We start from the raw sequence: 26,638 nt of genomic DNA, 5'->3' as shown, positions 1-26,638 counted from the left end.
CTCAGATGGGCTGGTTATTTTCTTCCCCTGCTCTCTTACCCTGCCATCCCCACCCTGCTGTGCAGAAATCACTCCAGTGGGGCTGCACTTCATGGTTTGCAATGTCTCCTCCTTTGCAGTGTGGGAACATGGCCCGGGAGGGCCTCAGGGTGCTGGTTGTGGCCAAGAAGTCTCTGACAGAGGAGCAGTATCAAGACTTTGAAGTAAGTTTTTATTTATTTTTTTTTCCCTGTGTTCTTAAACAATCACTGAAGTGATTCTCACAAAACTCTTGTGATAATCCCACCTTTACCTGAAGCAGAATTTTTATTTTTATTTTTATTTTTTATACAAACAATCATTGTAGTGATTCTCACAAAACTCTTGTGATAATCCCACCTTTCCCTGGAGCAGGATTTTTTTATTTGGTTTTTTCCCCTTCATTTTTAAACAATCATTGAAATTATTCTCACAGAACTCTTGTGATAATCCCACCTTTCCCTGGAGCAGGTTCTTTATTTGGTTTTTATACAAACAGTCACTGAAGCGATCTCACAAAACTCTTGTGATAGTTCCACCTTTCCCTGGCAGAGGTTTTTTATTTTTTATTTTTTTTCTTTTTTTATACAAATAATCACTGAAGTGATTCTCACAAAACTCTTGTGATAATCCCACCTTTCCCTGGCTGCAGGTTGTTTTTTGTTTTTGGGTTTTTTTGGGGTTTTTTTTGGGTTTTTTTTATACAAACAATCACTGAAGCGATTCTCACAAAACTCTTGTCTTGTGATAATTTCACCTTTTGCCTGGAGCAGGTTTTTTATTTATTTATTTGTTTGTTTTTTATTTGTTTTTTATTTGTTTTTTATTTTTTTTTAATTTTTTTTTAAATTTGATTTTATTTGTTTTTTATTTGTTTTTTATTTGTTTTTTATTTGTTTTTTATTTGTGTTTTTTTTTTATTTTTTTTTTTTTTAAATTTGATTTTATTTGTTTTTTATTTGTTTTTATACAAACAATCGCTGTAGTGATTCTCACAAAACTCTTGTGATAGTCCCACCATTCCCTGGAGCAGGTTCTTTATTTTTTTTATTTTTTTTTATTTTTTAAACAAACAATCACTGTAGTGATTCTCACAAAACTCCTGTGATAATCCCACCATTCCCTGGAGCAGGTGGAGGCCACAGAGGGGGTGACAGCCTCACCCTGTGTCCCCAAAGCCACCCTGCTGTGTGTCCCCAGGCTCGCTACGTCCAAGCCAAGCTGAGTGTCCACGACCGGTCCCTCAAAGTGGCCACGGTCATCGAGAGCCTGGAGATGGAGATGGAGCTGCTGTGCCTCACTGGGGTGGAGGATCAGCTGCAGGCAGACGTCAGACCCACGCTGGAGACGCTGAGGAACGCTGGCATTAAGGTCTGTCCAACCCTTTATTTATTTATTCAATAAATAAATTCAAAGCTGGGGGACCCTGCGAGGGTTTTAAACATCATTTTGGGAACAGAATGTGCTGAAAATAGTAAATATTAACACATGAGTGTGCCACCTCTGGTGCTTTTCGTCCCCTCCTGTGCTCTGCAGAGAAAGGAATCATTTGGGCACAATTTGGGGTCCAGCAGGAGACTTTGGGGTGATTTTGTTTTCAGGGATTAAGGTCTGTCTGACCCAGGGCTGCCCCAGCAGGAGCATTGGGACCCTCTGAGTGTGTGGCATCATCCCATGGGCAATAATTTAAAACTGGGGACCCTGTGAGGGTTTTAAACATCACTTTAGGAACAGAATGTGCTGAAAATAGTAAATATTAACACATGAGTGTGTCACCTCTGGTGCTTTTCATCCCCTCCCGTGCTCTGCAGAGAAAGGAATCATTTGGGCACAATTTGGGGTCCAGCAGGAGACTTTGGGGTGATTCTTTTTTCAGGGAGCTGCACGAAACAAGGCAGGAGTGGCTGTGTTTGGTTTGTGGTGCATGAACTCCCATACTGGGCTCAGAGCTGAGCACATCCACATTTTCAGTCGCCACTAGAGGGGAGTCTGAGCCAAGGGAATCAGGGGCTGGATTTTATTTTTTTTTTTTCCCAGTTTTCTGGGCTCCAGCATCTCTGACTCCACAGCTCCAGCCTGAGCTGTGCTCAGCAGTGAGGGACCTGCTGGGGTGCCTCTCTGAAAACTTTGTCAGCCTCGTAAAAGGGAAAAAAAAAAAGGATTAAAAGTTCAGATTTGGGTTTGAAAAGTAGGTGAAAGGTCCTGGTTGTGGTTTCTCTGCTTTAAGTTGCGAAGTGAGCAAAAATCTGAAACCGTGGTGTGAATTCAGAGCAGGGCTGAGGTAGGAGGGGGAATTCACTGCTTGGGACGAGCTTCCAAAAGTTGGAAGTTGTTTTTTCTTTGGGGCCATCCCTGTAAACAACAGAGACAGCAGAGGAGGGAGACCAGGGAAATCAGAGTTTCTCAGTGGTCCAGCCCAGCACTCCAAAGGTTTTCCTTCTTCCCTTTCTCTGAAGAGTTTTCCCTCTTCCCTTTCTCCAAAGGATTTTCTTTCTTCCCTTTCTCCAAAGGGTTTTGTTCCTTCCCTTTCTCCAAAGGGTTTTTCTTCTTCCCTTTCTCTAAAGAATTTTCTTTCTTCCCTTTCTCCAAAGGGTTTTGCTTCTTCCCTTTCTCCAAAGGGTTTTTCTTCTTCCTTTTCTCCAAAGGATTTTCCCTCTTCCCTTTCTCCAAAGGATTTTCCCTCTTCCCTTTCTCCAAAGGATTTTCCCTCTTCCCTTTCTCCAAAGGGTTTTTCTTCTTCCCCTTTCTCCAAAGGGTTTTGTTCCTTCCCTTTCTCCAAAGGGTTTTCCCTCTTCCCTTTCTCCAAAGGGTTTTTGTTAATGTTATGGGATTTTCTTAAGGTTTTTGTATTTCTCATTAAACATTCTCGAAAGAACAAAAAACACCAGTGGAAAAAAAACCCCAAACTCGCTGTGATATATTTACACTGGAGAAAGAATTCCCAGCCATTGCTGCTGACATTGCTTTCTAACTCCCTCCCCTCACCAGCACAAAATAAAAGGAGCAGTGTAGAATTAAAAAAAAAAAAAAAATCTAAAAAAAAAAAAAACCACCTCAACCAAGTCAGTGTGTTCCAGACATACACATCAGCACTGAGCTAACCCCAGTTGCATCATCCACATTTCAGGCTGGGCCAGGAGGGATCTTTCTGCAGCAGGGCTCGGTTGAGAAATTGCTGGGGAGGGACACATTAACACACAAATACACTTTTTTTTTTTTTTTTTTTTTTAGCTTGCATTTTCGTGGGTTTATCAGCAGAATCTTGAAATATTGCAGGTGGGAAAAATGTTAGACAGAGTTTGTGACTTCCTTTGTGTCTCAGCCTCTCTGAGAGCTTTGATTTCTTTCACGTGTGAGGATTTTCTTGTGTGTTTAAAAATAGTGGTTTTTTAGAAGAATAATTTGTGTATATTTTCACAGTCCTTTTCTAAGGCTGAAGGGGCAGGTGGTGCTTGCAGAGGTCCTGCAGACGTGGCTGTTAAGCTTTATTTAACACAGAAAATGTTTGGGTTTTAGGTGTGGATGCTGACAGGGGATAAGCTGGAGACAGCCACGTGTACAGCCAAGAACGCCCATCTGGTGACACGGACACAGGACATCCACATATTCAGACTAGTGAGTAACACCCCCAGCCCCTCTCTCCAGGGAGAGGAGTGTGACATCACAGCTGGGTGATAAATAAAAACACCAGCAGGGGATTTTTATTCTTCCCACCCAGTTTTTTCTACCCCGAGTTTTTGTTTCTGTGACTCTGTGCCCTCACTCCGTGTGCTGCCTGTCCTGGATGTGTCTCCTCTGTTCCCTCTCTGGGATTCTTGGCTGTTTTCTCACCCCAGTGAAGCACACCTTGCTCAGTTCTGTTGGGGAAGATGAATCAGGGAAACCTTATAAATATGATTGCTTAGCAAAGGATTCAGAAAAATTGAAACCTATAATGGAAATAGAAATGGAAGCTGGCTTTGAGCTGTAGGATATCGAGTCTTAGTTACTGTATAACCTGAAAACAACAGCCTGGGCAGCTGGAGGAGAATCCCTTTGGATTGAACAATCCCCTTCTGCTGGCTGAGGGATCCAAAGGTCAATGCAGCAAAACAGAAAAGTCTAAAAAGTAGTTTTTAGAGTTTAAAATATGGTATGGTAATGTAGTAGTTCTTACAGGCTGTTTGTAGATTCTATAGGATTTTGTGTCTTGTGTTGGTTGGTCACTGTAAATTAGAATATTTATCATAAAAGGAGATATAATGGATTGTAACAAGGACCTCGGTCTCTTAGCTCTCTTCCCCCTACTCTTAGCTTTTTCTTCCCCCTACTCCCACTCTGGCTCTCTCTTCCCCCTGCTCTCTTCCCCCTGCCCCCTTGCTCTCTCACTCCCCTCCCTCTCAGCTCTCACCCTCCTGTTCTCTCCCCCTCTCTCTTTGGGGTTCCCTCCAGCCCAGGCTGGTGGCTGAAGGCAAAGCCCTTTTTACCTACAACCCTTGTAATAAACCCACATATTCTAGAATATCTCAGGTCAGCAGAGTTCCTTGTCCCAGCCATCCTCAGATGCTCCTACACAGTTCCATCCTCCCCCAGGTGACAAACCGAGGAGAAGCCCACCTGGAGCTGAACGCCTTCCGCCGCAAGCACGACTGCGCCCTGGTCATCTCGGGGGACTCTCTGGAGGTAAGGCCAGCCCAAAAAGGGCTGGGCTGGAGAAACCCCCAGTTCCCAGAGATCGGGTGTAACCCAGGTGTGTGCTGTGTGTGCCCCAGGTGTGCCTCAAGTACTACGAGTACGAGTTCATGGAGCTGGCGTGCCAGTGCCCGGCCGTGGTGTGCTGCCGCTGCGCCCCCACGCAGAAGGCGCAGATCGTGCGGCTGCTGCAGGAGAGGACGGGCAAGCTCACCTGTGCCGTGGGTGAGTGGGCAGCCAGGGGCTCTGGGTCCTCCTGGTGGGGGGAACAGTGAGCATTGACCGTGGGGAATGGCAGCTGTGAGTCCTCCTGGTTAGAGGAACAGTGAACATTGACTACAGGGAATGGTACCTGTGGGTCCTCCTGGTTGGGTGAACATTGACCGTGGGGAATGGCACCTGTGGGTCCTCTTGATGGGGGGAACAGTCAGCTCTGGCCACGGGGGATGGCAGTTGCAGCTCCTCCTTGTTGGTGAACAGTGAGCATTGACTGTGGGGAATGGCAGCTGTAGTTCTTCCTTGTTGGGTAAACAGTCAGCTCTGGCCATGGAGAATGTCACCTGCAGCTCCTCCTTCTTGGGTGAACAGTCAGCTCTGGCCATGGGGAATGGCACCTGCAGCTCCTCCTTCTTGGGTGAACAGAACTGACCAGGGGATTGGCACCTGCAGTTCCTCCTTGTTGGGTGAACAGCTCTGGCCACAGGGAATGGCACCTGCAGTTCCTCCAGCTCAGTCAACAGTCAGTTCTGACCAGGGGAATGTCACCTGCAGTTCCTCCTTGTTGGGTGAACAGCTCTGACCAGAGGAATGGCACCTGCAGTTCCTCTTTGTTGGGTGAACAGTCAGCTCTGACCAGGGGAATGGCACCTGGAGCTCCTCCAGCTCAGTGAACAGTCAGCTCTGACCAGGGGAATGGCACCTGTGGTTCCTCCAGCTCAGTGAACAGTCACCTCTGACCAGGGAAATGGCACCTGTGGGTCCTCCTGGTTGGGTGAACAGTCTCACTCATCTCGTACCCCCTGGCAGTGGTGATTTAGGCAGCAGTGCTTTTGTGGGATGATAGAGAAGGTGATTGAAGGTTTGCACGTGGAAATTCAATGCCAAGCTCCTCATCACCCTCTCAGATGGCATCTGTACAAAACAGAGCATGAGGGTGATCAGGTGAAGTGCCACTGTTGGTCTGTGAGCTCTGTTTCAGCCCTGCAGATACAATGGTGCCTCCTACAAATGAGATACATCCATCACTGACCTGGGGGTCTATTAAAACAAAACCTAAGAGCTTAAATTCACGATTTCTGTTTAAAATCTTGCTTTTGTTGATTGAGTTAAGTATTTCTTATAATATTCCAGCGTGGTGTAGATGACTTCGGTGAGGTTGCAGGTTGGCCCTGTTGCTTAACTCCCAGTTTTGTTTGTGCTCTGCCCTGCAGGTGATGGAGGGAATGATGTGAGCATGATTCAGGAGGCTGACTGTGGTGTTGGAGTTGAAGGAAAGGTGAGATTACCTCATGCTTAATGAGAATTTCTGTGGCCAGTTTTCAAGCAACTCTTAAATGAACCCTCAGATATTTGAGAATAATAATTCCCTTTCTTGTGCAAGAAAGCGAACAAGAATCATCATCAGACCAGTAGCCCTGTCGTGAGAAATTATTTATCTATAAAGGAGATTACTGTTAAAGGGAGTTCAATTTCATTGTTTGGTTCTTGGCAGAATCCCTGAATTTTTACCCTCATGGTTAGTTTTGAGGGTTTTTGATGCTCCAGGTGCTGGAGTTATAATTACACTGATAAGACATGCCCTACATGGACAATTGAAAACTGTTCACATTAGTTTGCAAAACAAACTCTGGGTTAGAGCTCTGATTCCTGCACCTGGAGCTGCAGGGCTGGATTGGCAGCAGCAGACAGGCTCTGCTTGCAGTGAGCCAAAATTGTGTGAACTTTTGGGGCTGGGAATTTGTGCTCAGCCCTGACTTGACAGGAGTGTCACGTTAACATGTGTGTTGTGAATCAGAATCCAGAGGCTGCTCAGAATTGGAGGCCAAGGTTCAAATGGGAATTCTCCTCATATTTTTTTAGCTCTTTGCTCAAAACCCACATTGGAAGGAGAAGCACTGAGGCAAGGCTCTCCCTCACTGCAAATATCCCTGGAAATTCAATGATAATTCAGCGATAACACGATATTCTTTGTTTCCAGTGCAGAAATGATCTCACTGTGCTTGTCCTTGCTCCTGTTGCCAGGAAGGGAAGCAGGCATCGCTGGCAGCTGATTTCTCCATCACTCAGTTCAAGCACCTGGGTCGTTTGCTCATGGTCCATGGCAGGAACAGCTACAAGAGATCTGCAGCCCTCAGCCAGTTTGTGATCCACAGGAGCCTCTGCATCAGCACCATGCAGGTAAAGGGGCTGCCAGGAGGGGCTTTTCAAAGAGAGAGGTGGGGAAGCCAAATCAGAAAGGAAAAGTCCTGGGTCTCATTTGGAATGCTGCTGTTTCTTCCCCTGAAAATTCTCATGGGTTAAGACTTGAGGTTGTGAAAACAGATAAGAAAATTTCTGATATTGGACAAACACCAGAAACTGCTCCAAAGGACTAAAAAGGGTTGATATTCCATTAGTCTGTCTTTATTTCAGGCACTGGGAGAACCCACTGTAAGAATGCTCCAGTTTGAACAGAGTGTGTTTTTAAGTTGTTATTTTACCGCAGTGTCTCGGTGCCTAAAAAAGCTCATTTCTTTCCTAGGCTGTTTTCTCATCAGTGTTTTACTTTGCTTCGGTTCCTCTCTACCAAGGCTTCCTCATCATTGGGTAAGAGCTCACTTTTCCCTGGTAATGAGGAAAAAAACAACCTCTGCACAATGAACACTTTGGGGCTGATGGAAATGCAAGAAATGCACATCTCTGCTCACAGCACAGCTTCAGGAGCTGCATGGGAGCCTTGTCCCCTCCCAGTGCTGATACTTCCAGAACCTTTCCAGGAGCAGGAGGATCTGTCCCCTTTGTGGAGCAGCTCATCCTCCAGGAGTGTCCTTTGATCCCAGTGAAAAGCAAAGGGACAGTTCTGGGCTGGTGTTTGCACAGCAGTGAGAAGCAGTGGCAGGAGGAGGGACATCCCAACTTTAATTCCTGTCCAGAAACTGCCTAAAACAGGAGATTGCACCTGTAATCCCAGCATGAGTTGTTATACTTTTGAATATATAATTAAAAAAAACAAACCAGAAAATTAATCTCCATTTGCCTTCTGATGCAAACAGAGCCAGCCCTGAGCTGAGAGCAGACTTTGGGGTGGGCACAGGTCAGTCCTTGGCTCCATTAATAACCCACTGCAATATTTGAACCAGTCACTTGTGCATGAGTATTCCTGATCAAAAGTCACTCAAAAAGCCAATCCTGATGTTTTTTTTTTTTTTTTTTTTTTTTACCTGCAAAACTCTGGTGTGCTCCATTTGGCAGTTTTTATATTGTGTACATTATTGGGCACTTGAAGAATATTGCATTTCCTTTCTAGAGCCTAGTACTTGTTTATTCATCTCCACCTGAGATAATTTACTGCTCTCCTGCCTCCTCCCCAGGTACTCCACAATTTACACCATGTTTCCTGTGTTTTCTCTCGTCCTGGACAAAGATGTGAAATCTGAAGTTGCAATGTTGTACCCAGAGCTCTACAAAGATCTTCTCAAGGTGGGGGAGACTCTTGTTTGTGTTGTTTTGCTTTAAGGCAAGATCCTCATTTTGATTTGAAACTCTAAAAGTGTAAAGTCAAATCTATTTCCAGGAGATCCAGAGCTTTTATCAGCCATTTCCAGGCAAAATTCTGTTCAAGTCAAATTTGAATCAACAGATAGGACCAGGATTCCTGGCAGTTGCTTATTGAATGCTGCATGAAATGCAATTTATTAAAAACGGCTGGGCAAGCACAAGTTCCATTCTGTGGGAAATTCTAGGGATTTAACATTACCAGTTTGTTCCATAATAAAGGGAAAAGAGAAATTGTTGGGGATTTGGCGCTGTCCTGGAGCCAGAGAAGGGAAGAGGGGAAGGGATGTGCTCATTTGATGGAGGCAGGAGTTTTCCCAGAGTTTCTTCAACAGGAATTTGACTGGAGCATGAACTGAAGCTTTCCTTGCTTTGCCATTTTTGGAGCTTTAGCATCTTAAGTCAGGTCCTTCTCCTTAGACAAAGAAAACTTTATTTTATGTTTACCATAGAAATATCAGGAAGGTAAATCTTGTCTTAGGTTCTTTTTTAATTTTTTTTTTCTTCCTCTCTGGAAAATGTTTTGAATAACTGGGCTCTGCAGTATTATTCCCTGGGAACATCTTTCTTAGTTGAAGGAAAGGGTGGACTGAGTCTTCCCCAGCTCCTTTCCCTCCAGGATTCCTGTTAAACAGATACTCTGAGAAGCACAGCCTGTTTTTCCAGAGCCTCAATAAGTCTCCATCTGGTTTCACTTGGATATTGTCTCTTATGTCATAAACCACTAATTCTTCAGCCATCCTTAGGCCTGGCCTAAACATAGGGGGTTTTGTGCTGCTATGGCTCTGTTGGCTGGAGATGGGTTTTTAAAAATCTCTCTGCCTTCAATCTGAGGGTGATTTGTGTGTGTGTGTCTAGAAATACAATATTAATGTGTGTACACACATCTTGTGTTTCCCAGTGCAGTGACTGAACTCCTGAGGCACCTTTGCACTGAATTAATTGTGTGTGCAGTGAGGGGCAGCTTGTGCTGGGGGAGCCCTGAGCTTCCACAGCCTCTTTGTGCACCCAGAAAAAATCAGAATAAAGGGGCACCACCACAGGGCTGTTTTATTTAATTGGTTTATTTGTTTTATTTATTTTTTCCCAAATCGTCTTCCAATTATCTTATTAATTTCTAAGTGGATCAATAAGTGAATTTTCATAGAATAAAACCCCCAATGCAGTTTGTCTTTTTTTCTTTTTTTTTCCCCACCCAGGGACGACCATTGTCGTACAAAACGTTTTTAATCTGGGTCTTGATAAGCATTTATCAAGGTAAGAAATCAACTTCTGCTTGTGCCTTTAGATGTTGTAGTGTGTGTGTGACTATCTGAGTTTTGCAGGAAGTTAAGCAAGGCACAAAATTAATTTCTCCAAATACCCTTGTGGTGATGAGGAGATTTTTTTTGTCTCAAATATTGGTTGTGCTACCAAAGGAAAAAAAATTATCTAAACCCAAATATTGGCAGTAATTGTGATGTAGAATTAAAACCATTGTGCCTTTTCCCATCAGAACCATCCACTGAAATTCTGTGCAAGTTCCTTGTAGTGCTGTGGCTGCCCCATCTGTAGAGCAGAGATCATGACTGGCCCCTTCTTTTGGGAAAAGTTCTCCATCTGTGGATTTTGGGAAAAAGTTCTCCAGTCTATGGATTTTGCAGGTTTTTGTCTCCGTGGAAAATGCAGCATCTTCTGTATTTTATCCAGAAATGGAAGTGGCTTCACAAGCATCTGTAATTCAGGGTCAAAATTGAGCTCACGTTCTTCATCATATCTCATACACTCTAATTAAGCTGCTAAATCAATTAAGCAAATGCCTTAATTACAATGCAATTTCAACAGTGGATGTAGTAATTTGGGTATATATCTAAGAAGGTATTTTCTTTCATTTTGTCTTTTTTTTTTTAATCAAGTACCGTCAAACTCAAATGCTTTCTATAGGTATTAATCAGGGAATTGTAGAAAAGAGGTCAATAATGTGGAGCTAAAAGCTGAAGTGGCAAAACTCCTCATTTTCCAAAACTCTTTATCAACAAGATTCAAAATAAAGGGTCAAAACAAGCGGATAATTCTAAAGAATTTAATTGATGTTGCCGTTCTCAGCAGGGAGAGAACCAAGGAGTGTAAAATCTCTGTCAGCTTTATTTCCTGAAATCCATCACAGGAGTCCTACAACACAGGGATGCTGAGGAACACAATGGCAAATCCATTGGGAGAACACTCCCAAGTGAGGGAAAGCTGCAGGCAGAGGGAATTATTCCTCCTCCAGCTCAGAGCACTCTCTGGTTACAGCCTCTGGTTAAAGTGACTTCACCAGTGCTCTGCTCCATAACCAGCAAACAGCAGCCAAACAACAGTTGCTAGAGCGGAGCTGAGCCCAACCAGAACCCGAGCAGCCCCAAAAGTTTGGAAAGTTCACAGCTGGGTTTGAACTCTGCGGCCGGGTTCCCTCGCAGGTTTTCCCTTCCTGCCCTGGTGATGGATGTTGGTGTGGATTACTCATGCTGCTCACATGAGTTATTTGTGCAGGTGGCCTGGACAGAGCCCTGGCCAGGCAGGAGAGGAGCACAAACAATGCCTCCTCAGCAGAGCTTCCATGGCATTCTCTTCATTCTCTAAAGGGGAGAGATCTCAGGCCAGGCTGTGCAAACTGAGGCTCACGTGTGTCCACTGAGCTTTTCAGCACTTGGTGCCTCTTGGTGGATAGAGAAGAATTTGATATCTTTTAGCTTCTGAGCAAGTGACCAAGTGCTTTTGTGGGAGGATAGAGTTTCATGATGTTAGAGATCTCCAGTTGCCAAAACAGCCTGTATTAATTTCCCATCTCCATGTGTCCATGATAGACTGTTAGAAAACTCGAGGTGCCTGCTGTAACTTTTCCCTGCCTTCTCATCAGTTCTGTCTCCTAAACAGTAACTGCTTCGTTGTCGTTACATTCATCAGGTTTCATGACAAAACAGCCTCAGGACAGGATTGTTTCAGCCTTTCCAAGACCTAACTGTGGCTTTCAGAGTTTGACTGAAGCAGTTCCATTCCCTTTTGCAGGCAGCATCATCATGTACGGAGCTCTCCTCCTCTTTGAATCCGAATTCGTGCACATTGTTGCCATTTCCTTCACCTCCCTGATCCTCACCGAGCTGCTGATGGTGGCCCTGACAATCCAGACGTGGCACTGGCTGATGATTGTGGCTGAGCTGCTCAGCCTCTCCTGCTACATCGCCTCCCTGGTCTTCTTGCACGAGTTTATTGGTGAGGTTTGGTGCTCTCCCCCAGGCAGTTCATGGCCTGGAAGGTGACAGGGCTGAGCTGAGCAAAAGGCTTTTGGTGGAGCCAACAGCTCAGCACGGTGACAGTGGTGCCACAGTGAGATCTGTGTGATTTTAAGGCATTTGGAAGGTATTTTATGATTTAAAAGGCTGGAGGAGGTAAAGGTGGTCAGCAGAGTGGATCTCAAACATTCTGTGAGCTCCAGCATGTCTCAGCTGGCTCATGGAGCACTGACCTTCATTTCCAGATGGGAATTTGAGATGGAAGATTGAAGTCTTTGCTGTTAAATTGAAATATTTGGTCTTTTAAACTGGGTGAAGAAGCTGCCCCCTAAAACTTCCTTAATTTATCTGTTCACTGGGACCATTCCCTTACGGGTTTGGCTGTTGGTGGTGTTGTAGTTGCCTGAAGCAGAGCTAATCCCATTCCCTGGCTGGAGGAAAAAGGGTGTGAGGAGTTCCAGATTCCCCCAGTAACTGTCGAGTTGCAAATACCAGAGCCATGGGCTTGTTCCAGTGTTCATTCAGGAGCCACAAGATGTCACTGCTCCTTCCTTAAACCGAAGGCAACAGGGATAACTTCCCCCCTGGCTGGATCTGTCTCTTGCCTGTGGTTACACCAGTTCTGTTTTGAAGGATGTTTTAACTCCTTTTTGTCAAGGTTTTGGGTCAGGGGCTGTGTTTGCTGGGTCAGCCAAGGAGCAGAGGCAGCTCCCAGAGTGGGAGGACACACTGCAGGGCTGGGCAGGGCCAGGAGGATGTTTTTGTTCCAGGTGGGCTCAGGGAGGGCCCTGTGAGAGCCACATCCCTCCCTGCTCAGCTCATCTCTGCATCTTCTGGGGAAGAGGAGGGCAGAGGAGTGAGGAGCCAGGTACTTGGAGCAATGTGGGGCAGTTCTAAGAACTGTAAAATTAGAATGGCCTGGGTTGGAAGGGAGCTTAAAGATGATCCAGTTCTGTGCCACGGGCAGAAGGAGCAGTGGCAGATGGAGCTGCTCTCCTGCAGCCCTCCCCAGAAGGTGTTTTTGACTCCGTGCTCCTCTCTCCACACAGATGTTTACTTCATTGCCACCTTGTCGTTCCTGTGGAAGGTCACTGTCATCACCCTGGTGAGCTGCCTGCCCCTCTACGTCCTCAAGTACCTGAGAAGGAGGTTTTCTCCCCCCAGCTACTCCAAGCTGACGTCCTAAGGGCTGCTGCTGGCACAGAGACAGGCAGTGATTGCCCAGGGCCCAGAGACAAACCCAGCTGTCCCATAGCCTGTCCTCACCTGCCTCAGGAGCCCCTGGTCATCTCTGTCACCTGCTGCTGCTGTGGTGAGACACTCCACACTGCCCTGACACCAAAAGGGAGCGTTTGGAGGGTGGAGGCTCTGAGTCCATCCAGTTCTTGGCACTTTTGTTCTACTTTAACTGGGGTCGAATGCGTGGGACTGCGATGGCAGTGGGTTCCTCTTGCATGGTTCAAAGTCTGTGGAAGCTGCTGCCTGACCTTGGGATTTACATTTGTACAATTTAAAGTGAATTTTTTTGAAGTGTCCGCGCCATTCTTTGAGTTGTGTTACGTCTTTTTTTTTCTTTTTTTTAAATTTTATTTTTATGTTATTAATTTTTTTTTTAAATTCAAGCAGTTACATTCTTTTTTGCATCTTGGAAATCCCTTAATGTAGGTGATGCACTACACTGCTGACAGCTGATGGCTGATTTGTGGCACGTTGTTTCCACCACGGGGCTCCAGCCTGTCGGATCTACACACGCTGGAGAATCTGAGCCTGTCTGGGATTCTCCTCCCATTGAAATGTGCTCACCCCAGTGATTTTTTTGGAGGTATCCAGCCATTGATAAAGACAGAGAAGTGGCAGCTCAAAACGACAGGATTGGGTTTTGTTGAGTTTTTGGTGCTTCCTGTCAAAAAGGAGCCGGTGACGGAATAGTTTTACCCTGTATTTATTTGTGTAGGAGAAAATTATCTAAACTAAAGCAAATCCTCTTTGGAACAGAACTTTGCAGTTGATCATCCTTGAAATGTGTCGACAACGTGAGAAGAGGCTCGCACTGCTGTGCAGACAATGTGGCAGACGTGTCTTGAATCCTTGGAGACTGAAAGGAGAGGTCACAGAGCTGCTGCTCCTCGCAGCTCCATGAAATCTGTTTCCTGTTAGTGTGAGACTTTGAGGGTGAGCTGCAAATAAGCAGAGGCACTCCTGGGTGGATGTTTTAATGACATGCTCCCTGCAGAGAGAGGCAGTTTTTGGAACCTTGCACTTGCTTGGCTCCAAAAAACCCAAACCTGAATCACAGGAGCGGGTTCATACAAAGGCATTAGGCTTGTGTGCAGAGCAGATTTGTGAGTTTTTTAATTTTCAAAAATAAAATTCAGTGAGTTCTGTCATTATTATAACTTTACAATATCATGAGGAGAACAACATATACTTGGGCTTCTCAGCAGAAGGACAGAGACTCACAGGGACCTTTCAGAGCTGGGCTGATGCATCAAACACGGATGGGCTGTTAGTGGCAGCCACCCCTGTCTGAGGCTCTTCAGTCTGTGCTGGATTAGCTGCTTGTTGTCCTCTCCCCACATCACAGAGACCGCGGGCAGAGCTGGCACTGCTGGGTGCCCTTGTTCCTTGGCTGCACGGGAGGGGAAGAGCCCAGAGCCTGAGCTCCTGTCCCAGATCAGAGCCTGAGCTGAACCTGAGCTCCTGTCCCAAAACACCCCAGAGCCTGAGCTCCTGTCCTAAAACAGAGCCTGAGCTGAACCTGAGCCCCTGTCCTAAAACAGAGCCCAGAGCCTGAGCTCCTGTCCCAAAACAGAGCCTGAGCTGAGCCTGAGCTCCTGTCTCAAAACAAAGTCTGAGCTCCTGTCCCAAAACACCCCAGAGCCTGAGCTCCTGTCCCAAAACACCCCAGAGCCTGAGCTCCTGTCCTAAAACAGAGCCTGAGCTGAGCCTGAGCTCCTGTCCCAAAACAAAGTCTGAGCTCCTGTCCCAGATCAGAGCCCAGAGCCTGAGCTCCCTCCTGGGATTTGGGCTCCCAGCCTCCTGTCATTTAATGCTGTTTTGCCAGAAAGATCCCTAACACTGTCTTCATCATGGCTGGATAGTGTTGGCCACTGTTCTGGAGTCCCCAGAGAGCATTTTGCAGAATCATGGAATGGTTTGGGTTGGAAGGGACCTTAAATCCCACCCCAGCCATGGGCAGGGACACCTTCCACTATCCCAGCGTGCTCCAAGCCCTGTCCAACCTGGCCTTGGGCACTGCCAGGGATCCAGAACAGCCACAGCTTCTCTGGGAATTCCTGTGCCAGGAGCTCCTCACCCTCCCAGGGAACAATTCCTGCCCAAAATCCAATCAAATTTGCTTTAATGATCTCAAGAACCAAGAATTGCTCTTGTCCCCAGGTGGTGACTGAGCAGCCCAGCCCCTCTGGTGCCCTGTCCCTCTCTCCTGTGTGTTGATAGTTCAATGTCCTGCAACAGCAACAGTGCCAAGCTGCTGTGTGTGAATATTTGAGACATTTAAATGGTAGAATTCACTGTTTTCTCGAGTCAATACAGTTTACACTGAGTGGACCATATTTGCAAACCATTAGCTTACACCAAGAAAGGGAGTGAACTGTGATTTCATTTGTATTTATTGAATCATAAGTTTAGTAGCATATTTAGTAGCTGATAGTGATCTGTAGCTGTGTTTTGGGGTGTGGATTATGGTCTTTGCAGCTCGTGGTTTTGCACAAGGTGGTAAATCCAGGAAGCCATTTCTGCCTGGATATACACGACATTTTTGTCAAAGCAGTCAGAGACTAAAACTGCCATTAACAAACAGCAGGAAAGAGGAACACTTCTGTTTTTCAAGTTCAGCACTTGATGTTTGCAACCCATTTCTCTTTAAGTTATTTAAAAATGTTTTTAAAAGCAAAATTTAATACACATGTTCATATTTCCTGTACATTAAAATAAATGGATTCTCTGCTGGAAATTTCATCTTTTCCTCTACTATGCTCATGATTTGGACTTTTGGGGAGTGAGGCATCGTTTTCTTCTTCTTCTTCTGTGCAGTATCTTGTTTGTGGCCTTAGTGTTCTTCCCATTCCTTTTTCTGTGTTTTGTGCTGTGGCAGTTCATGTGTGACCTTGGACAGACTCTGACACCTGTGTTGCTTTGGGGCTGCTCCAGGTGCTGCCCCTGGCTCCAGGTGAGTCTCACTGAGCTCCTGCTGCCCCTGGCTCCAGGTGATTCTCCTGTGTGAGTCTCACCTGCTCCTGCTGCCCCCGGCTCCAGGTGATGCCCCTGGCTCCAGGTTATGCTCTGAGTCTCACCTGCTCCTGCTGCCCCTGGCTCCAGGTGATGATGTGTGTGAGTCTCACCTAATTCCTGCTGCCCCTGGCTCCAGGTGATTGCTCTGGGTGAGTCTCACTGAGCTCCTGCTGCCCCTGGATCCAGGTGATGCTCTGGGTGAGTCTCACCAAATTTCTGCTGCCTCTGGCTCCAGGTGATGATGTGTGTGAGTCTCACCTTGTTCCTGCTGCCTCTGGCTCCAGGTGATGCTCTGTGTGAGTCTCATTGAGCTCCTGCTGCCTCTGGCTCCAGGTGATTCTCTGAGTGAGTCTCACTGAGCTCTTGCTGCCCCTGGCTCCAGGTGATGCTCTGAGTGAGTCTCACCTGTTCCTGCTGCCCCTGGCTCCAGGTGATTCCCCTGTTTGAGTCTCACCATGAGGTTTTGTGGCACACACTGTTCCCCTCCTGCACCTCAGCAGCAATCCCAGGTGTGTCACAGCCTCTCTGCCCCCTCACTCTGCATTTCTCTCCACAGAGCTTGTCCTGTCCATCTGTGCAAACATCAGTTTGGCTCAGCTCGTGGTGCAGTGGAAACCCAACATTGTGAGTTCAGCAGCAGGTTCAGTGTGTGCAGGGTGAGATCAGCACTGCTGAGGGTGCAAAAAACATCCCTGCTGTCCCCTCGGGGTGAGGACTCTGCAGGGAGCTGCTCCAGGGGGTTTTCCTGTGCTCCCCTGAGCTGTCCCAGCCCAACCCTGGGACAGTGCCACCCTCTGGAGCTGAGGGAGGTTGTGCTGGAGCTGAGCTGGGTCTGTCAGGGAGCCCCAAGTCAGAGGGGGAATCCTCCAGCTGCTCTGTGGGGTTTATTTGATGCTCTGTGGGGTTTGTTTGATGCTCTATGGGGTTTATTTGATGCTCTGTGGGGTTTATTTGATGCTCTGCAGCATCACAGCCCCTGGTCTGCCCAGGCAGGGATGGGAACCCCTGAGTGCCCCAGTGTGGGGCCAGCCCAGTGCCCCCCTCAGCAGGAGCTTCATGGGCTCTGTGTTTATTATTATTATTAGTTATTTCACAAGTGTTAAACTCTATGATTTGCATGAAATCCTGTGGTTCACAGCTTTGCCAATATGGTCCATGACTACTGCCTATGACAAGCGTACTTCTATGCCTTTGAGAACATTTTTAATTGTTGAAATTGTTTTAAAGAAAAAATAAATCAGTGTTAAGTTAATTTAATTTTTAACGGGGAAATGGATTCTGGTGTCAAAAATGGTATTTACTGTGATGTTTTGTACCTGTCATCCAGCTAAACAACCTGTAAATACTCCCGAGTCAAGAGAAATATGAATGCCAATTATTTATTGTTCTGTGGAGTTACATGTCGCAGATGTGTAAGAACTTACGAGGGAATGTTGTACAACAAGGTGGAAGAAAAAAAAAATAATAATAAATTTTATGCAACTTCTTTACTTCACCCCTGTATGGTGAGTGAGCAGCCCCAGATGTGTGGGGATTGTCAGCAGCTGGAGAAACTGTCACCTGTGTGTGTGTGTGTGTGGGAAATTCATATCCAAGAAATGGTCAGAAATGCTTCAGTTATTTCAATTTTCTTTGAAAATTCTTTCTAGAGGCAAGTGTTGGTTTTAACAGGGGTGGTCAGTGCTGCTGGCAGCCACTGCTGGGAACGAGGAGGGAATTTTCATTGGAGCAGAGATTTATCCTGCCCTGGGAAGAGCAGTGATGCAACAGCTTTAGGGGAACAGCTATTCTGGGAATGTTCTCATCCCTTGGACATTTGATGGAGTGAGTGGCTCGGCACGAGAGCAGTCCCAGGGTGAGGGGCAGGATTTAACACTGAATATTCTCCACAGGGGAAATGTCAGTGGTGCTGAGTACGAAAACAGCACAGCAATTTTCTACCGAAAATGTAACAGAGCCCATAAACACTCTTAAAAAGAAAAGAAAATTCAGAATGCAATTGGCTGAAATAAATCTCCGACTTGGGAGATTTTATTGGAAGCAGTGATAAACTATCCCTCGGATCATTGACCATCTATGGAAGGGTTTATTTTAAATTCTATAGGACACAGATGCCCTTTGTAATGAGTGACTTCTTTTTGGTAGAAAGTAGTTAATGCAAGATATTAAATAAGGCATTTTTTGTGATGTTTGCAGACATCAAATGAATGGTGCAGACTCCAGAAATCACAGGAACAGACTCTGCTCCCAAGTGTTCCCAATTTCCCACTCTAAATGGGTTACATAAGCCCTGCTTAGTGGTTCCTTTAATTTATGGACGGTTTCTTTTTAATGGTGAAATGTGTAATTAAAAAAAGCTTGAAATAGTTTTTCTAAACTCGCTCTGGAAGGGAAGGAGAATTTCAACAATTTTTTTTTTTTTTTTCACCCAAACATTGCATAATAGTAGAAATGTCAAAGATTTTCCATGGGGTTCCATTTCATTCTTCATGTGGCTGTGGTCGTGCGAGAAGTTTGAACACTGCAGGGCTGGCAGATTTTTGGAAGATCACACATCCTGGGCTGAGTTTTCAACCAAGGAATGCCAGTGGCCTTGTTTTTCACATTGGGGCTGGATTATACACTGGAGTGTCTCTGTTTTACCTTTTTTTCTGCTCCTGTTCCCCTTCCCCAGGCAGGAGATGGGGCCAGAGGGGACCTGTGCTCTGGGCTGGCCCCACAGGCAGAGCACAGAAAAGAGAAAAATATTTCTGTCTTGATGATGAGACTTTCTCAGCACCTTTTAGATTCTATAGGACACAGATGCCCTTTTTAATGACCAACTTCTCTTTGGTAGAAAGTAGTTAATGCAGATATTAAATAAGCCATTTTTTTTGTGATGTTTGCACACATCAAATGAATGGTGCAGACTCCAGAAATCACAGGAACAGACTTTGACGTGGGAGTCAATCTTACAGGAAAGTTCCTTCTTCCACAGAGTATTCAGATGTCTGGTTTTAAAGGAGAAATGTGATTGCAAGGCTTTAGAAACCTGACTGGGAGTGTTGATAAACCCTAATCCAAATGTTTCAGTGGATTCTCTTGTGTTTCTCTGGAACTGGAGATCCAAATCTCATCTGCAGATCTGGAGCTGGAGATCCAAATTTCATCTGTGCTCAACGTGGGAGCAGCAGGGAAGGCTCCTCTGCAGCTGCCCAGGGAATGCAGGAAAATCTGGGCTGTGCCAGCCCTGAGAGCTGCTGCAGCTCCTGCTCCAGGGCAGCCTCAAAGCTGATGTTGGGGTTTCATTGTCAGATCCCTCGACAGTGCCTGTCCTATTCCTTAAAATTTCTAAGTCGGCATTTTCTATCCCAAAATTTGCATAAAAATACCTACTGTGTGAGCCTTCTGTCAGGCTTTAAAAATCCTCTACAAATCTATTTCCCACTTCTTCAGGCCATGAGCATTTGATGGCCTTAAAACTGTAAAAAAAAACCTGTTGCTGTAATTAAAGTTAGAGATGATGAGGGTCCTGCAGGATCAGGCCATGGGAAGGATGTGATTCCCTCTGCTGCTCTTTCTCCCTTCGTGGCCAAAAGACATGAGTGGGTTACAAGAAAGGGATTTAAAATCCCTGCACTCCCACTTGGAAGCTGTTGGGGTCCAGGACATCCCTTTGGTCACTCTGGAGGGTCAAGGACTTCAGCAGAGAGGTCTGGGACCTGAGCAAGAGGGTTTGAATCCTGGACAGGGGGGTCTGGGGTCTGTCCAGGGGGGTTGGAGACCCCAGCACAGAGCCCAGGAAGACACTGGCTTTGATTTGAGTCCATGAGAAAAGCTTCCAACACTGAGAGAGGAATTGCAAGTCACAAAGGTGTGACAGACAGTAATTTAGCTGTAACAGGGTGGAAATTTGTGTACTTTTGGGTTTTTAGAATGGAGGTGAATGAGGAGCAAGATGGAGAATTTTGGGATGTGCCTTGAGTTCTTCTTCATCTCCATTTTTTGCTGTGACAGTGGCACAAAGTATTTCAAGGAGATTTGGCCAGAGCAGAGATGACCTGTTCAGTACAGGTGATAGGTATTGGTGTGTAATTGTAAACAAGAGACAAGTAATAATTAAAATAAGAGGACAGTGACTGAAAGCCTCCCCCTCTTGGCCTGCTGGAGTTGTCCACGAAGGCAGAACACTGTCTGCTCCTCAGAGTCCCTCAGAAAGGAGCAGTAACAAGAACAATCTGTGCAAAAGAATTTAACGCAGTAAAGATGGGGGTAACAGTCATTCTCATTTGTCCTTTTATGTGAAACAGATTTTAGTTTAAATGTGCACTCTTGAGTAGCTTAACCATATCCAGAGGGTTGTTTAGCAGGGAAAAGTAGAGTTACCCAGAGGATAAACTGAGAGCACGAGTGGAGGTGAGTGGGCTGTACTGAGGGGTGGGGCTCAGTCACTCAGGAGCACCTTGGGGACACTTTGGGGACACAGGGATGTCCTGCCTTGGGAACACTCTGGGGACACAGGGATGTCCTGCCTGGGGCATCCTTTGGGGACACAGGGATGTCCTGCCTGGAGCACACTTTGGGGACACTTCAGGACACAGGGATGTCCTGCCTTGGGAGCACTTTGGGGACATGGGGATGTCCTGACTCAGGTACAGTTTGGGGACACAGTGATGTCCTGCCTTGGGAGCACTTTGGAGACACTTTGGGGACACTGGAGATGTCCTGCCTGGGGCACCCTTTGGGACACAGGGATGTCCTGCCTGGGGCACCCTTTGGGACACAGGGATGTCCTGCCTGGGGCACCCTTTGGGACACAGGGATGTCCTGCCTTGGGAGCACTTTGGGGACACAGGGATGTCCTGCCTCAGGTACATTTTGGGGACACAGTGATGTCCTGCCTGGGGAACACTTTGGGGCACAGGGATGTCCTGCCTTGGGAACACTTTGGGGACACTTTGGGACACAGGGATGTCCTGCCTTGGGAACCTTTCGGGGACACAGGGATGTCCTGCCTGGGGCACACTTTGGGGACATGGGGATGTCCTGACTCAGGTACAATTTGGGGACACAGGGATGTCCTGCCTTGAGAACACTCTGGGGACACAGGGATGTCCTGCTTTAGGAGCACTTTGGGGACACAGGGATGTCCTGCCTGGGGCACACTTTGGGGACATGAGGATGTCCTGCCTTGGGAGCACTTTGGGGCACAGGGATGTCCTGACTCAGGTACACTTTGGGGGCACTTTGGGGACACAGGGATGTCCTGCCTGAGGGCACCCTTTGGGGGCACAGAGATGTCCTTCCTGGGGCACACTTTGGGGACACAGGGATTTCCTGCCTCAGGCACAATTTGGGACACAGGGATGTCCTGCCTCAGGCACATTTCGGGAACACAGGGATGTCCTGCCTGGGGCACACTCTGGGGACACAGGGATGTCCTGCCTGGGGAACACTTTGGGGACATGGGGATGTCCTGACTCAGGTACAGTTTGGGGACACAGGGATGTCCTGCCTTGGGAGCACTTTGGGGACACAGGGATGCCCTGCCTCAGGTACACTCTGGGGACACAGGGATGTGTCCCTAAAGGAGAAAACCTCTTGTGTTCCACACACGAGTGACAACCCTTCCCTGCAGCACCCAGGGCTCCTTGTCATCTCCCCCATCAGGAACACAGATTTAACAGCCCCAGCTCATCCTTCCCTCCGCTCCTGCTGCCGCTCCAGCCCTGAAGAACACAAAACCTTCAGTAAAAGCAAATCCTGCAGGAAATATCAGGTGTTAACATCCAATAAAAAGCTGAAAGGCTTGAGCCCAGCCCAGGCAGGCCTGACCTAATCAGAGGTTTGTGGAGGTGGCAGGTAAGGACTAATTACAGCCCCTGCACTCCATCACAGTCTGGCCTGTCAGCTCAGTTTAGGGCTGAGGTGCCCACGGTCACTCTGGGGGCTCCCTGCCCCTCGCCATAACTGGATGCAGTTGGCTCCCAAAGAAACGTGGCGAGTAAATCTGAGGTGCTGAAAGAAATACTGCAGCAGAAATTACACTGCGGGGAAGGTTTTATACGTGTTGGGGTGAATTAATGACCGGCTTTGGGGTTTTTTGGAAAGGGAAAAATAATAATAATAATAAAAAAAAAAACACAACAAACTTTGTGCACAAATACATAGTTTAAAATATATTCTCTTTCAAAACGCCAGCTATTTTAACAACAGTGTAAATCAGATTTTACAGACCACATATTTCAAGTATGAAGTTCATTAAATGTGTGAAATTCTAGATTAGCTGCCGGGTGTGGCCAGGGCCCCAGTAATGAATTGTAAATTCTGTTCAGGATATAATATCAGATTGCCTTGCCCTGATATGAAAGAACTAAAGCCACCTTTTCAAAACAGTCATAACCTTTCTTTATTATCTTTATTTAGTTTAGCCATCCTATGATATAATGAATGACTGCATCAGTGTTTCCATCCTGAACCTCATGCACAGATGTTTAACTTCATTCATTTGTGGGTTTATTATTATTATTATTATTATTATTATTAAACCAACTGAAATTATTGCTGTCAATCCATGCACATTTTTGCCAGCACCCTGACAGTGGGTGGTTGGCTGTCTTTAGATTCAAGAATATCACTTTAAAATACAATTCCATCTGAATCTCTGTGAAAAAAAAAAAAAAATCAATGAATTAATGATGCTGTTCTCATTCCATAAACCCTTCCAGGAGCAAGATACCAGAGGGGACAGATCCTTCCCTGTGCTGTTCAATGCAGTGACATTTGGGGACAGCTCTCAGTGGTGTCCAGCTCCCCTGGGCAGAGCAGGAGGACAGAAATCCTGGTGTTCTGTGCCCCAGGGATGGGTTCTGCAAAAAAAACCCACAACTGTGGGGTTCTGCAAAAAAAACCAACTGTGGGATTCTGCAAAAAAAACCAACTGTGGGGTGATCCAGCACTGGAGCTGCCCAGCCTGGCCTGGCTGTTCCTTCCTCTTCCTTTCCCTCCTGCACCATCCAAAGGTTCACCAGCCAGTTCTAATCCTGATATAAAATCCTGATATCTAAATCCTGATATAAGCAATAAAGGGAATTTTCCAGGTAGATGGGCCTGAAAATCCAGGGTTAAGTAGAAGAATTGGCATCTCTCACTTGTGGCTGTTGGTTGAGCAGAGTTTTCGATTGTAGATGAAAAGCAAGTTCTCATTTGGAGGAAATTGGGGCAGTTTTGGTTCCAGACCCGGAGATCTCTGTCTGGGTGGATTCTCTGCACTAAGTGCAAAATTGGACACTATGTAACTCAATCGAGTGAGTGAATATCTTATTTATAGTTTTATATATATATATATATATATATATATATATATATATATATAAAACTTATATATTATTATATATATAGTTATAGTTATATATAACTTATTATATTATTATTATAGTTATATATAACTAATATATAATATATTATACATTATATATACTATATTATATATAGTATACATATTATATAATAGATAAATATATATAAATATATATATATAATATATATAATATAGTATAGATAATATAATATATATTATAAAATATAAAATATATATTTATATATAATACATATAAAATAAATACATATTTATATATAACTGATATAACTTATATAGGGTTTTATATATAGTAATAGTTATAGATAACTTATTATTATATTATATTATATTATATTATATTATATTATACTATTATTATAGTTATATATAACTTATATATATTTATAACTATATATATATTATATATTTATATCTATATTTAGGTATATTTATATTTTTGTATATTTAATATTTTTATGTATATTTATAAGGTCAGGAGTGAGCCTGAAGAGGCCCCAGGCTGTGAGGATGCTCCAGGACTGCTCGGGAAGGGGAGGGAGGTGACAAACCCAGGACTGGGCACTGCCAGGAGGTGACAGACCCAGGACTGGGGCTCCAGGAGGTGACAAACCCAGGACTGGGGCTCCAGGATGTGACAAACCCAGGACTGGGCACTGCTGGGAGGTGACAAACCCAGGACTGGGCACTGCTGGGAGGTGACACACACAGGACTGGGGCTCCAGGAGGTGACAAACCCAGGACTGGGGCTCCAGGAGGTGACAAACCCAGGACTGGGCACTGCTGGGAGGTGACAAACCCAGGACTGGGCACTGCTGGGAGGTGACACACACAGGACTGGGGCTCCAGGAGGTGACAAACCCAGGACTGGGCACTGCTGGGAGGTGACACACACAGGACTGGGGCTCCAGGAGGTGACAAACCCAGGACTGGGGCTCCAGGATGTGACAAACACAGGACTGGGCACTGCTGGGAGGTGACAGACCCAGGACTGGGGCTCCAGGAGGTGACAAACCCAGGACTGGGGCTCCAGGATGTGACAAACACAGGACTGGGCACTGCTGGGAGGTGACAAACCCAGGACTGGGGCTCCAGGAGGTGCAGTGAGGACACATCCCGAGGGTGGGAATGGGAAGGCTCCCAGCCCCGCTCTGCAGCACCGCAGGGATGTGTGGAAGCTGCTCCCGGAGCTCACTCGAGGAGAGCACTATTTACTTTGGAAAGGCGAGCGCCTTTTGTCAAAAAATACTTATTGTTGCCGTGAGACTGAAATACCTTTGGCGAGTGGAAAACAGAGATGTCTCCATGAAGTCTCTGATGATAAAACCCAGGGAACTGCCCCCATGGCCTGAGAGCACATCCTCAGGAAGCCTTGATGCCTTATCTCCTAAAGAGCATGAGAAATAATACTAAAAAAAATAATTTTTATTGCCAAATGCCTGCATGGAGCCGGGCAGGGAGGCTCATCCTCCAGCAGGGCGAGCACAGGCCGGGATAAATTCACCTTCCAAATCCATCCCCTGAGCCAGGGAGCTGCTCGGGGTCAGGGCCAGCAGCAGCATCTCTCCCCTGTCCCCAAAGGCAGGGACATCCCAGAGGGTGCTGTGGGCACAGAGGGGCAGCTGGGCTGTTTTTTTGGGGGGTCAAGATGCAGTCCAGAAAGTGCCCCTAAAAGGCATAGGAAGTATTTTCCTAAAGAGGGAATAAATAGCTAAAAATATTAGCTATTAATAGCTCCTTACCTCCAAAAATAAAATCCCTTAGTGATACCAAAATAAGAAAGCAAAGGAAAGTCGGAGGATTTTTGGCCTTCCTTTGAAAAAAAGGAAGCTAAAAATAACTATATATATATATATAAAAAAAAAATCTCTCGTTTCTAGGGAAAGTCTCTGCCCCCGCATCCAGCCTGCACAGTTATATAAGACTTGAACTGCATCCCCTTCTCCTCCTCGGCCGCTCACAACGCGCTGGAGCCGCGGCCAGATGGAGAAAGGTTCCGTCAGGAAAGTTTAACTCAGCGGGGAAGCTGCAGCCAGCGGAGGACACGATTCTCTCGCTGAACTCTCCAAAAAAGCCTTGGAAATCTTACAGTTGTGTCATATGCTGGTTTGGGGAATGCTAGGCCAGAGGCAGCCGCCAGCCCTCTTTCACTCTTTTATTTATTTTTTTATTTTTTTTCTTCCTTTTTTTCTTGCGCTGAGTTTAATTTGGGTAGCAGGATTCAGCAGTTTTAAAGTTGGAAAAAAACTTAGTGGAAGAAGGAGATATTTTAGGAAAAGCCCGTCATGTGAACTAGCGGGAGCCGATCAAACCGAGCTATTAAAAGCAAGGCAATTGTATTTTTAAACGGTGCAGCGCAGGGCAGCCAACCTGTGTGTGCCCAGAACCGCGAGCTTTCCGTCAGGGTGGCCCATTCTCCGCTCGCTCCGGGATCCCCTTGGCACGGCCAGCTGCCCGAGGCCTCAGTTTGCCCCTTCCCAGCTCGATTTTATCTCCCAGAGCCCCGTCCTGATTGTTCTCTGTCATTCCCAGTGTGATTCCAGAGGGGGATGCTGGGGGGACTGGACAGGAGATGAGCTGGAGGGGGTGGAATTTGGGTTAATTACTTATTTCTCCCCACTAGGAATTAATTAAACTCGTTTTGCTCTCCACGCAAAGCAGCAGATTTGTGGAATCTCAGTTTCTCTTTAACTTTCTAAACAGGAATCTGGCAATTGTGCTGCTGCCAGTGGTGGGTGCGCTCAGAGGCGGCGGGGGGCTCAGGTGTGACACCTGTGCTGGGGATGTGCTCAGGTGTGACACCTGTGCTGGGGATGTGCTCAGGTGTGATACCTGTGCTGTGGATGCTGGGGGGAGCTCAGGTGTGACACCTGTGCTGGGGGGAGCTCAGGTGTGACCTCTGTGCTGGGGATGTGCTCAGGTGTGACACCTGTACTGGGGATGTGCTCAGGTGTGACACCTGTGCTGGGGGAGCTCAGGTGTGATACCTGTACTGGGGGGAGCTCAGGTGTGATACCTGTGCTGGGGATGCTGGGGGGAGCTCAGGTGTGATACCTGTGCTGGGGATGCTGGGGGGAGCTCAGGTGTGATACCTGTACTGGGGATGTGCTCAGGTGTGATACCTGTGCTGGGGGTGCTCAGGTGTGACACCTGTGCTGGGGATGCTGGGGGGGAGCTCAGGTGTGATACCTGTACTGGGGATGCTGGGGGTCTCAGGTGTCACACCTGTGCTGGGGATGTGCTCAGGTGTGATACCTGTGCTGGGGGGAGCTCAGGTGTGACACCTGTGCTGGGGTGTGAGGATGCTGGGGTCTCAGGTGTGACACTTGTTCTG

At 46.4% G+C, this 26,638-nt stretch overlaps 1 protein-coding gene across 1 annotated transcript in view; it reads left to right on the top strand.

The window, feature by feature from the left end:
* The window catches only part of ATP9A (ATPase phospholipid transporting 9A (putative)), a 53,933-nt gene extending 39,542 nt beyond the window's left edge, over positions 1–14,391 (top strand). Inside the window, exons 17-28 of the mRNA XM_083873402.1 lie at positions 120–203; positions 1,219–1,389; positions 3,535–3,633; positions 4,591–4,680; positions 4,770–4,914; positions 6,120–6,184; positions 6,931–7,086; positions 7,430–7,494; positions 8,259–8,367; positions 9,642–9,699; positions 11,470–11,673; positions 12,743–14,391. Coding sequence (XP_083729528.1) covers positions 120–203; positions 1,219–1,389; positions 3,535–3,633; positions 4,591–4,680; positions 4,770–4,914; positions 6,120–6,184; positions 6,931–7,086; positions 7,430–7,494; positions 8,259–8,367; positions 9,642–9,699; positions 11,470–11,673; positions 12,743–12,879 — 1,383 coding nt within the window. The 3' untranslated portion in view covers positions 12,880–14,391. The remainder of the gene's footprint in view (positions 1–119; positions 204–1,218; positions 1,390–3,534; positions 3,634–4,590; positions 4,681–4,769; positions 4,915–6,119; positions 6,185–6,930; positions 7,087–7,429; positions 7,495–8,258; positions 8,368–9,641; positions 9,700–11,469; positions 11,674–12,742) is intronic.
* The last annotated feature ends 12,247 nt before the right edge of the window (positions 14,392–26,638 follow it).

This window comes from Zosterops lateralis (assembly GCF_965231275.1).
Source record: "Zosterops lateralis genome assembly, chromosome: 16".
In the NCBI taxonomy this organism is placed as follows: domain Eukaryota; kingdom Metazoa; phylum Chordata; class Aves; order Passeriformes; family Zosteropidae; genus Zosterops; species Zosterops lateralis.
This window is presented reverse-complemented; position numbering and strand designations above follow the sequence as displayed.